General features: G+C 36.3%; 1 protein-coding gene across 3 annotated transcripts; it reads right to left on the reverse strand.

Moving 5' to 3' along the window:
• Positions 1 to 415: 415 nt before the first annotated feature.
• Positions 416 to 9,340, reverse strand: LOC111409803 (GTPase Der). Of its 3 annotated transcripts, none has more exons than XM_023039852.1 (9): positions 8,956 to 9,340; positions 8,238 to 8,601; positions 7,897 to 8,121; positions 7,195 to 7,454; positions 5,854 to 5,990; positions 5,096 to 5,221; positions 3,114 to 3,299; positions 1,023 to 1,160; positions 416 to 937 (listed from the first exon to the last, which is right to left on the reverse strand). In XM_023039852.1, the coding sequence occupies exons 1-9, from the start codon at positions 9,125 to 9,127 to the stop codon at positions 626 to 628; spliced, it is 1,920 nt and encodes a 639-aa protein (XP_022895620.1). In that variant the 5' UTR covers positions 9,128 to 9,340; the 3' UTR covers positions 416 to 625. The 3 variants fall into 3 exon arrangements, with proteins under 3 accessions (XP_022895620.1, XP_022895619.1, XP_022895621.1); XM_023039851.1 differs by having other exon boundaries at positions 5,854 to 6,068; positions 8,956 to 9,339; XM_023039853.1 differs by lacking the exon at positions 5,854 to 5,990 and having other exon boundaries at positions 5,096 to 5,208; positions 8,956 to 9,339.
• Positions 9,341 to 13,280: the final 3,940 nt, after the last annotated feature.

The following is a 13,280-nucleotide window of genomic DNA, read 5'->3' on the forward strand; positions in this document are numbered from 1 at the left end:
AGATTGCAAATTGCCAATTGGTTAATTTAACAATCGTTGGATAAATTAATTAATTGGATTTGTTATTTATATTTTCGAATTAATTAATTGGATTAATTAATTCACGGACCGGGTTTAATTAATTGGATTAATTAATTATTGGACCGGACCGGGCCGAGCCTATTTGGGTTTATATAAATACATAACTAGGGTTTGAGGTCCATTAAGGTTTTCATTATTCTTGCTAGCACAAGAGAAAACCCTAGAGGCTGCAATCATGTTCTCTGTGTGGATCACCGTTGGAGGCTGAACAATTGGACAGCTGTGGTGGCGAATCAAAGTTGTGGAACGAAAAGAAAAGCAAAAGGATTGCAGATCTGGAAAAGGTACAATCTTATCACAATTCCTAACCAAACACAATGAGATCTATTGGATGGGAATCGAAATAATTTTTAAATTCCGCTGTGCATGTATAAGTAGATTCCCAACATGCATGACATCTCTTACTGTATAACTCAACTTACAAACATGTCTCTAGTAAGACGAAGGCAGTAAGACATTACCAGGTCATCAAGGTCGTCCCATTTTCTCCAAAAATCATAAGGGTTACTTAAATACCGTTAATTTTAAGCGCAAATGCTGTTTCCTAGAGCACGGATATACTTCTTTTGTCGGAAACTACTCTTTCAGACATTCTTCCTGCAGCCGGTCTGTTCTTGTTGACAATAGTTTTAACATCGGAGTTTTTTGGTGCAGTACGCTGCATTATTCGGACAGGAATTCCTCCCAAATTGAAGTCTTCCTTCAGAGACTTTGTTAAGAACCTCAAGTCTGTATCTGATAGTTGCATCTTCGCACTCACAAATGCAACGAAAGTAGGCGGCCGGGCTTTCACCTGAGTAAAATACTTTATCTTGGGTTGAGCAGCCTGATCTTTCCAAGAATGTCTGCTCATAACCTGGACATCACGAAATTCTCACAATTTAAGAACCAATATATATAGCTTGCAGGGCACAAATAAGAATGTTAGGCTATCAGCTAACCTTGCGTAACCAGCGGTTAAGACGAGCTGTTGGCAATCTGAGACACCACTTTTCATAGGTCTCAACAACCTCACGCATCACAGCAATCCGACCCTTTCCTTCGAGTGCAGAAACAAATACCACGGGTATCCCTGAGACCTGCCAATCAATGGGAGATCAAGTTTTTCCAAGCTATTACTTATTGTTCCATCATCCAAGCAATGTTTATCCAATTATAGTATTGTTTCCACGAGACAGAAAATATGCATGCCACCCACCTCCATTGTACCTTGTTCAATGACAAACTATTTCAAATTGTTTAATCACTTCTAAAATGCAGTTCAACCCGATATTAAATTTCATACATGCATTGTTGTTTTCATCTAAGATTACACGAGGCACTCAATGATGACAGCGACAGATTTTAAAGCCACAAATAAAAGTTGTTGAACATTATGATTGTAAGATAAGATGGGCCCAAGGTGGGGGGAGGATTTCAGTTTGCACTAATATCTAGACCTTTATGGCTTTATCAAATAAGCAATTCCAATTGAAGCAGTATGCTCACAACATTTTAGAAGCTCTCAATTGTATTGGTTTCATTTCACCATACATTCCTGAAGTTATATTTCTTGCGCAAGTTTGAAATTGATACTCCCTGCACTAGATGCCTCTTAAAAGTTAATGAAATGTCCTCAAATTTGACCAACATCGGACAAGAGGACAATTATTATTTCACAAAGAATCCGCACTCGCAAATAGTGTGAGATCATTAATTTTAGAAACTATTAACAGCTGCTGCTAAGACTCACTTTTCTGGCATCATCTACCATTTTGATCTTCCTATCCAATGTAATTTAGGCACAAGGAGAAAATTTCAGTTACAGAATTCAAAAGCGTGCCGCACCCATGCACCGACATGCATATTCTGTGTTGTGATGCTCGGACTCTTCATTTCGTTCGGAGTATCCATGTCGACACGACACGACACGGGTACCAGTACGGAATACGGGTCCGATTCTTCCAATTTCAATAGGACTCGGCAAGAAATCTTAAGAAAAATTGAAGATTTACCTTATTAACTGGAAATGGAAGATGTGTGTAAAGAAATAGCAGGTTAGCGCCAGCGATTTTTGGTCCAAAATAAATCTGCTGGCTATCTTCCGATGGAACCCAAAAATCGTGAAGGAGAAGAAGAGTGGAAGACAGAGACACAAGAATGAAAGAAGAGATTTGGGTTTAATTGGAGTTGGGCCATTTTTATTGGGGCTACTAATATGGAGGTGGGTTGGGTTAATAATATGGATGTAGATGGATTTAATTAGAGTTCGGGCCATTTTATTGGGCTAATAATATTGATATTGGATATGGATGGATTTAATTGGAGGTTGGGCAATGGATGTGAATGGGTTAATAATGTAATTATTTTTACACCAAACATATTCTAGTTTAATAAAATATTCAAACAATAAAATTAATCATTTAAAAAAAAATTCAATTCATCATTTTTAATTCAAAAAATACGACAATATAAAAAAAATCTAAAAAACAAAATTGAAGTTTGAAAAACGTACCCATGTACCCGTATCCTAAATTTGGACTCTTTTTAACCATGTTCCCGTATCCCACATTTTAGAAATAAAAGATCCAAGGCTTTGATACGTACCCGTACCCGAGTCCGAGCATCTAAGATTCCGTGTATTTGAAAGATGCATCCTCAGAATTAGGGATGGCAATTACAAAATAAATTCAAAATTTGCTTAAAAATACTTTAGCCCAACTTTTCTAAGCCCAGACCCATTAGCCCAATTCCAAATAAGAAAAATAATCGGGGCAGTAAACAGAGAGGAGGACCGCCCTGCCCCTCTTTAAGAGGGGATCGGGGCAGGGACGGGACTGGGTGGGCAGCCCCCGAACCACCCTATTGCCATTCCTACTCCAATTATAATATAATTATACAAACAAAAGAAATAAAACCTCAGGTCCTCAGCCATCATTCCTAATGAAGGCAAAAGAAGAATCTAATGTGCAAAGGTAATACCGGCTCAGATGGAAGCTTGCAACTTTGGAAGGTAGATGTTTAATCATTTTCTCTACTCTATATTGACAAACCTGGGGTATAACGGTCTGAATTTCTTCAGGGACAGCTTCAATGACTCTCTCATATATCTTTGAATTCTGTTTCCCTTTTAGAAGATCCATCTTGTTCACAACCACCACCAAACCTCGTCCTTCTTCCACTGCTCGCCGCGCTATGACTACTTCAGCGTGTTTCATGCTCCGTCTAGCTCTTGCAATCTAATCAGCACAAACAAGAGAAAAATAGCATGTGACAGTGTCAGTAGAAAGCTGATAGCAATAAATCATAGAAATTACCAAAACTACAGGTACGTCTAGCAAGATGTTTACAAATAGGGGTAAATGGGTAATGGAGAAGTTGGTAGTACTCGAGGGTCTTACGAAATCTGTGGATAAAAAGTGGTTTGACCAAAAGTGTTTTTGACCAAGGCGTCTATAAACACCTAAAAACTATGAGCCAAACATTGGCTAATGTTCTAATTTCCATTCATATTAAAGAAAATTATGAGAATTACACCATTCAGGATATACCGAAAAGTAACAGGTTATGGTCCACAAACCATTAGAGCATAGCCTCAGGGCCCAGGAATCTACAAGGCTCTAAAATTTTCTTGGAAGCCAGTTGAATTCAAGTAGAACCTTCTATGTTTTTATAATGAATTTTTTTTATAAGTGGAGACCCTGTTTATTTCAAAGATAACCTTATACATTTCTGCAATGACTTATTTTTTTTCACAAGCGAAGGCCCAAATTTAGCTATAGATAAGCAGCAGCAGTGTGCATCCAAATCCAATTACTCATCATGTAAATTGGTAATATATATTTATACAGTGAAGTAAGACCTCTATCCTTCCCACAAGTATAGACTTGTGAGATAAAAAGGCTTACTTTTTATTCAAAATAAGAAATTTGTTCAGTCTGTTTCTTTTCTCTGGCTCAATTTAGGAATGCTTCAAAATCGCCCAACTTTTTGAGTAAATATTAAGAGTGCCACGAGAACAGACAACTGGAAGAGACACGAAAAGAGATATTTAAGTTGCAATTTGGCAAATTTTGCATGTGCATTTACTTTAATTTATGCCGGTTGCTAAGCACACTTCAACTATGTCTCATCACAGGTCAAGCATATAAAGGAAAAGGATTGCTCACAATCTTAAGAGACTGAAAACATCATCTTTCAGAAAAAAAGAAAAGAAGTTTCATGATGAAGGCATGAATTATGATGTATTGCAAAATTTACAGGATATAGGAAAAGTACAAAATGGAAATAGTTACCAAACAAAGTTCTTAACAAGTCAACCTGGCCGCCTCAATATGTAGCAATAACTACCAGTAGTAAATAAGGTGAATCTGCTTAAGCATTATACCAACAAGAACCATGACTTCATATGTAAATATTGAATACTACTGTACAGCTAACAGCATTTATTAATGGCAACCATATTTCAAACTAGAGAGGATTATACATTAAGCCCCTGTTTGGTGAGGATTAAAATAAGATTTTAATCTAAGTTAAAGTCAACAATTAATTCAATCACATATTTCAAAGGGCTCCCAACTTTTCCAAACCACACATTTCATCAATTTTTATCAAAATCTACTAAAAATCTGATTTTAATCCCCACCAAACAAAGATTAAATATCCTTTTATGATGTGTCATATTCACTATTTTGCATTGAGTTGACAGGAGTTAAATTAAAGAAACAAAAACTTCAAAGCTTAACCTAGTTTTATTTGGTCAAGATCCTATTGCACAGGATAAGATGAGACTTATTTTTCATTAGACAAGTAAAAAGCTTGGAGGGATCCACTGTGGTGATAGCTTGAAAAGCCTCAACTAAGATATGAAGACATACATTTGCTAATTCATGTTTAAAAGATTTTAATAACATCATCACCTCATGGCCAGTAAGGAAAGCGTTGAACCAGGCAAATGATAGTAAACACAGAGAGAGCAAGAGTCTAGTGCCAAATGACTACCTAATGAAAATGTAAAACATTACATATGACGGACCTCTTCAGCATCCAGAACTAAAGCAACCACATGCGCCCTCATAAGATGTTTTCTTGATTGCATAATGCTCAAAGATGATGCCCCCTTGTCTTGTTTTGTCCTCCCCAACCAACCTGCAGTGTCGACCTCAACCAAATATGTTCATAACATCAAAGTTCAAATATATCAAAGTCTTGTTTTAATAGTACCCAAGAAATCTGGAATGCAGAAGTCTTTTGTTCTTGCAACAATAAGAACAAAGGCTTTTTTAATATCCTGTCATTAGGTACATTTCAGGTTTACAATATGAAAACAGATGAAACAATCGTGCAGAAGACACAAGAACAAATAGTCTGCTTCATTTTTTTTATTTTTTATTTTTTTTTGAAAGGTAAAAATAATTAATTTAATCAAGCTGCTTTGTGTTTTAGGCATGACAATTTAACATATTAAGCAGCAAATATAGAAAACAAACATTTTTCCTGTGTGATTCTCGAAAATATACCCATTGAATTGAGATGTACAAGATATGCCATAATGCCAAATGGAGAAATTCTCCAAATCTAACATAAATCAGGACAAGTGGAGGATTCAGTGGGAAGGGGGGGAGGGGGGGGGGGATCTCTTGCATTTCTGGAAAAGTCAGTTCATTTTGGTTGTAGACATGAATGTATTTTGCAATAAGCTTAGATGGACAAATCATTATAGGAATTAATATAAAATGATAAAATAGCATATTAACATCTTCAACATATAAGCATGAGAAACTTGATATTCACCAGATATATGTTTCTCCCATCGTACTGAGATTGAACTCGAATTGAATCTCTAGTCAAACCAGCTTCAGGTCCAACCAAAACACGATTTTCTTGCAAAATTGCATTTAGCAACGTCGACTTTCCAACATTGGGCCTCCCTACAATTGCCAATTGTAGTGGGAGCTTAGACTCAATGTCCTCATCCTCACGAGAGCCAATTTTGTGGATATCCTCATCTAGTGTTGGAAAAGGGCAAAGCATGAAAGGCCAAGCAACTAATTATTGATTAAAGAAGGCAAGCCACAGATTATGCACCACGAGAGATGGGCAGGTTGGATTAGAATCTTCATAACAATGTATAAACTGTAAGCTTAGACTGGTCTTTGCAAATTTAAGTGACATGTGATTCAGTAACATGAAGACGATGCACTGCATTTGGCGAGGGAAAACAAAAAAGAAAGTCTTCTCACACAAATGAATGATCTTCTTCACACGTTACAGTTTCGTCATTTCTTTCTTAAATGATCTAACTGTTGCACCAACAGCTGCAAGCTTTATAACCAGGCTTCTAGCAAGAGCAATTTGAAAGGGTTTTTATGCAGAATCACATATGCCAATGGCTATAAAGTCATCTAATTCATGAGACATTACAAAATTTATACCAGTGCAGTTCACCATGAATTCTAAAAACTCAGTCATTATTTTAAAGTCATGTTTATCCTACATTGAGACTAAACAGATTAGTCATTCCCAATCCAGTTCCTATAGCAAAATGTTACCAGAAATAAAAGAGGATGCTCTAATAAATAACAAAAGCAATTAGATTAACCATAGACAGCAAAATAGAAGAGAAATGATTTATTTGTACATTCCAGAAAGCTCTACATAATCAATTTCTTTTCTTTTTAACTGAACAACACACTTTCAAAATACTAAGATGCATCCGCACACATTCAGAAGTCAAAGGACAATGAAAATCTATAGACATATTTCTGTTTTTAATGCAGCAATAGAGAGGAGGGAATATATGCTCCTTTTCCCTTGCTTTATTGCACCGATTACTGCAGATGAAGCATAGAACACAGATTATCTCTAACAAATAAAACCACGAAATCCAGTATCAGCCATTATTTTTGAATTTGGTCCCTAAACTTTCAAATACTTACCATTAGGTCCTAAATTAAAAACTAAAGGCTAGTATCGGTGTATGTGGTGCTAAAGGAATAGTGTGCAGGCTCAGAAACCATTAAAAATATAAATGATATATACATCTAATCAGTTAAAGATTTGACGCACATAAATCTAAAACAAACAAAGTGTCAGCTCAAGATGATTGAAAACTTCAGTATATGGGTTTCTTACCTTTTAGAATGTGAAGCACGTAGTCCTCCAGCAGTGGCCTTAAAGCTTCATATAGTTCTGTCATTCCCAATCCAGTTTCAGCAGACAAAGCAATGGGATCGCCAAATCCTAATGTATAAGCTTCACCAGCAGCAGCAGCTAGAGAACCACTGATGTCATCAAGCAACTCCGCTTTATTCATCACCACAAGAGTCTTGATTCCAGAAGCATGCTTCCTCAACCATTTTCCAACGTCTAAATCCATGGGCTGTAGTCCATCTCTAGAGACGATATGATGGAAAAGAAAGAAATTAACAAGATAATTACAAATCATAAAATTAGCAACTTTAATCTGTACTGTCTCAGAGTTCATGTGTTCTCTTCATTGTACCTAAGCAGCTTTTCGGGCATTCAGTGAAACAGGATCGTGATTTTCACTCAGTATGAAATTTTAGATTTCTGTCTCTCAACAAATTCCCGTATTTTTTGAAATATGAAAATGTATTTCGATTCTTCTGTTTTATAACTTTTAAGTGTTGACATTGCATTTTCCACTCCATTAATGATCCTGCATTCTCACGTTATATGGTTCTCAAATATTAGTTTGCCAAAAAAAAAAAAACACATCAAGTTGGGTATCAAGATGTATGGCAGCTTGCGCATTAGAATGTTTCAATTGCAATGGTAAAATCAACGTTCTAAACACTCACTAACAAGACTAACCTTGCATCTACTAGGAAGAGTGCAAATTGGGAGCTTGCCAATACAGTTTCCGTCATTGCTGCTGTTCTGCCAAGAATAGAACCTGACGAAGCCTCTGCTTCCAAGCCAGCTGAATCCAAAATACGAAACCGCAAATCTCCCAATTTAGCAACCCCATCTCGTATATCCCGCGTAACATGGTCATTAGGAGTGTTGTAAACAAGGGCCTCCCGCCTTCGTGTCAATCTGCAAATCACACAATAATCACATGTTGAAGACTAAAGAATGGAGAGAAGAATAATGCATTGTGAGGCTTAAATTCTAACTCTACAGCAGTGATGGGTAGACAAGAAAAATCTAACCGATTAAATAGTGCCGACTTCCCAACATTTGGGCGTCCTATAATAACAACAGTTGGAAGCTTGTCAATATCAATTTTAGTGAAATCAATTGATTTTCGGGGCATCGGCTTAGCTTTTCTGTCACCAGCACAACCAGCATCATTGGTGTCGATGTCAAACTCTTCCATTTCACTCTTAATGCCACCAGAAGAAAATGAAGCAGCAGGCTCGAACAAATCCTCCTGCATTTCTTGTTCTGAAGATGTACAGAAATTCCCTGCTTTTTGATAAAGACGGGTATGTAATGTAGAGATACACCTTCCATTTTTGGAACTGAACTGTGTTGCTCCAATGCGGATAATTGACAAGTTACTAAATACTGATCCTAATCAACACAAACACCATCAATAATTAAAGTCAAATATAAAACTGAACCAATTTATAATTAAAGACAGTGACATACAAGTCAACATACATATTACATATAGGTGCATATACACATGCATTTCATTAGTCCACCTGAGGCTGGAGCCAATAACTACACTCCTGAACAACAAATATATTTTCGAACAAGTGCCCCAGTTCGAGCTTTTTAGTGCCAAAATAACCAAACGCATAAATGCTCTGACACCTACGTGCATATAATTAAACAAACTAACATGCCCATCCATCAAATTCAGAGCGTTTTTTATGCGAAGTGCAAGAAAAAAACAACTATCCATGTATGTGCTCGCATTACCTGGTTTTAATTTAAATTCACGGTCTGCATTTGAATGGACTCTTTCTTCATTTGGAGAAAATCTGATAATTTGGTCGTTGAAACAAGTTTGTATAGTGGCAATTCTAGAGCACAGACCGAGGCCAGGTCGAGTTTTTCGGGCTGAAAGAACCCGAACCCATGAACGATGCATTCCAAGAATATCGATTTATGGTTAATTCATTGACATTAGTAACTAGGGTTTTCCCTCCAGTCCAAACTTTCCACCTGGATAATAACGCAAAACCACCAGGAAACCAGTGTTACTAAGAATTGTAGCGCTTATTGCACATTCGGGGAAAAAATTAAGCTTTGTAAAATGACCTGCGCTGGAAATTCAAATTGGGGTTGAGGTGAGGAAATAAGGGCAAAGGGCCATTTGAAATGTCCATTTTTTAACTTTGGCCTTTGACCAAATAATAGCATAAAAAAAATAAAAAATAAAAAAAGACATTGGGAACAAAAATTCGAAAATACCCCTAAAACCGAAGAAGGAAATTCACATTCGATCCTCCCTTGCAAACAGTCTCAAACAACCGCTTCTAACAGTCTTACCGACGACCCAACCGTTGACACCACTATTCAACCACACCGACGGCACCACCGTTAAAGATTAGCTATTGTATTCATGGAATGGATTGAATTTGTGAATGAATGGAGATTTATTTACATTGATAGGTATAGATGCGTGGTTAGGTTAGAATGTGAAAGAATTTTTGTGGTTTTTAGCCTAATTTGATAGCTCAAACACCAGAAACGGGATTTTTTCGCCATTTTCCAACGAATCGGGAAGGGAAAGGAACATAGCCGACTTTTAATAGTCGGTCGATTGTTAACAGTCTTGGGTCGACTATGTCTTGTTAGTCGGCCCAAGACTGTTTGGGCCCTTTTTTTCATTTTATTAATTTAAGTGGAAATTACATAATCTAATAGATTTAGAGATCCAAATTCATAAATCATAGGTGAAGTTTACTATTTCAAAAATAAGATATTTTATTAATTAATTAGTATATTTTAAATATTAATAATTATATTACAAAATTAAATATATATATTCATCCCTACCAAACCCTAAATTTATTTTCATTCATCCCTTTCATTTTCTTAATCCATATCTCACCTCCATTGACAAAATCGATCACCACCCCCGCCAAATTTAGATCATTTCTGTCTTTTTCGACGTTCAGATCAACTCTCCGCCTACTATTCTCACTAACACTGTGTCCATTGTGGTTGAGGACATACGGTGAAGGCGAGGATGGATTTGAGTAAGAATTTCCCAGAATCAAAGTCGATTCCAGCGTCACACACACACATATATAGGAGCCTCCAACTCTCGGATTCGCGCTGGAGTCCTCTCCGTTCAATTGTTTCGCCATCATCGTTCGACACTCCGTGGTTAGGCTTTGGGGGCTTTTTGCAGGAATCTCAGACTCGAGTTTCCAGCAAATTTTCTAAGGTAACAGCTGTAATCAGGGAGATTTAGTTGCTTCGCCATCATTGTTCGTCCCTGCTGGTGAGTGTCGTTTCTGCAGTGGTGGAGGTCGATTGTTGTAGCAGTTTTGGATCTAATTTTGTGGTGATTGTGGAGTGATTTTAGTGTGGGCTTTGTTGGTAGCGGTGATGAGGTTGCGATGCCGGTTTTGGCGGTGATCGTTGTGATGTTTGGCTGTGGTTGAGCTATGGTGGGTGGACGTAGTGGTTAGGGTGAGATGTGGCGGTGGTGGGTTTGGTGGCGACGATTTTGGTGGTGTTGCAGCTGATGACTGTGGTGAGGTGGTGGTTACAAGTGTTGATTTGATCACAGGTGATTTGGCTGATCGTGACCAATTAAAAAGATAAGTTGTGACCACGAAAATAATGCGTGACCTAAAAATTTGTTAATCTTTGATCAATAATTTGATAATTTATGATTGTATAATAAGTTGTGACTTATAATATTTGTGATTTGTGACTAATAAATAAATCGTGATTTATAAGTTTTTTTTATTTGTGACCGATGAATAAAACCGTGACCTATAAAATTTTTGAATTGTGACCACAAAATAATTTGTAACACAAAATTTCTAATTTGTGATCAAAAAATAATAAATTACTAAATCTTTAAATTGTGACCAAATTGTATAGATCTGTAACTTAAATATTTAATTAATAAAGAAATTAATTAATTAATTAAATCATAAATAAATATAAATAAAAATCTGATTTTTAAAGTTTGAAACTTATTTTCTTAATTTTGAAATGTGTGATACTTAAACTCTTACTTATGAAATTTTCCCTCAATTTAATATATTAATTATTTTTTTAAATTGAAAATTAACAAATAAATTATATTTTTTTACATAAATTCATTTACATAAATTTAATCTTATATTAAAAATAAAATAAAATTATTTTATATTCATATTTATATTAAAAATTCATTTATAAATTTGTTAATTTAATTCTCTTTTTTTTCTTATTTTAATTAAAAATTCATTTTTAAACAAATATTTAAATTTTCAATTGCAATTGAATAATATGTATATTATTTTATAATTTCCTTTTTTTTTTTAATTTTAATTTTAAATATATTATTTTTCTTTTTGGTAATAAGGTAAAAATAAATTTCTGAATTGTTTTATTCTTATTATAATTTACTTATTAAAATACATTAATATACTTTTTGCATTATTTTTATAGTTTTTATATTTTCTGAAATTATTTTGTTTAATTTAATATACATTTGTTAATTTGTATGTGTTTTTTTAGTTTTTTCTTTATTTTTTTTGTCTGTCATTTTTCTAAATCATTTGTTAGATATTAATTAGATGAATCTACATGTTAGCAATTTGGTTCGATTAATGTTCTGTTACTATGCTTTATTCCATTGTTTATTGTACAATGTTTTAACATTCGATTTTTTACAGGATGGATTATCATCTATATGCAGAGAGAGGCAGATGCCGAGAAAAGCTACGTGGAACAGTATCTTCGACAGTTTTACTACAGTACTGGAGCTGCTGGATGATCAGCACGCAGATATCTTAAGTCAGTCCTTCCTCTGGCCCTTGTATCAGTTGACGGAGGTGCAGTACTCGGGCAGATCATCGATGTGCTTTTATGTCAGTTGTTGAGTCCAGTAGACGACGATGTCCTCCACTTTGACCTGAGGACAAGATCGTCAGTTTCTCTATGTTCTTGATCACTGGACTGAAAATTACGGGAGATGAGCTAGCTCGTGACAGTGCTTAAAGAGGCAACAAGCTGCACGACACTTACTTCCATGGACAGGGGACAATACTTTTATTGTAGCTGATCGAAGCGATGAGGAGTGTGACTAGATGTTAGACTGACTAAAGCTAGGTCTAGTATACATCCTTGAGTCCGTGGTGCGGTGTCACCACAAGAAGACTGCGATCGACATTTTTCATCTAGAGATCATCGACGACGTCGATGGTTTCAACAATTATCCTTGGGGCTCGAGATGTTTCGAGGACATTAACACCTCTTCATCAGATCACACTCAAAGCCCAAGGGGCCCATGCACAATTACGATGCTTACGAATTACCCCTGTCAGTGTAGGTATATGTTTACATAATCAACGTCAAAATCTTTATACTATTGAATTTATATATAGTAATTATATGTATTGCAGATTTGGGCATATGAGACTATCCCCCTACTCGGTGCTCACTTTGTGAAGCGACTAGAGACACGATGCTCTAGGATGCATCATTGGCGAGCATCACGAGCGGACGGGTGTCCGTTTGGGAGACAGTTATCGGCTATTCTCAACTACCCTCATGTGAGTATTATGCACTTTGTAATTTATATCATACGTAGTTTAAAATCTCAATGTGCAAGTCATAACTGAGTTGACGCCATCGGTAGAGGAGGAGGGTCGAGTGCTGGTGCATGAGGTGCATGAATTTCATATAATTTATTGATTATATTTTTTTTGAGTGAGCAATTATTAATTAAGCTAATAATTTGTAATGTTATTTGTGTGGGAGCACCATATAGTTGATCGACGATCACCTCCGTCGATCGACGATCACCTCCGTCGAGGAGCATCACCTTTTCCCCCATCGAGACCCGTCCCTCTTGGATCTCCTGCACACAGTCAGGGTCATGGGATTGATGATCTGTATGCCCACCTGATCAAATTCATAGCAGATGTGGAACGATAGTTGATAGGGAGGGGTCGACGACTTATCCTATGATGTTAGACTGCTACGTGGCCATGTCGTATCCCTCCAGGATTAGGTCGCAGCGCTTCGAGGTGATTTACTGGTAGGCGATGGACTGGCAGAGAGGGTGGCGG

The sequence above is a fragment of the Olea europaea genome, chromosome 15, assembly GCF_002742605.1.
Source record: "Olea europaea var. sylvestris chromosome 15, O_europaea_v1, whole genome shotgun sequence".
Classification (NCBI taxonomy): domain Eukaryota; kingdom Viridiplantae; phylum Streptophyta; class Magnoliopsida; order Lamiales; family Oleaceae; genus Olea; species Olea europaea.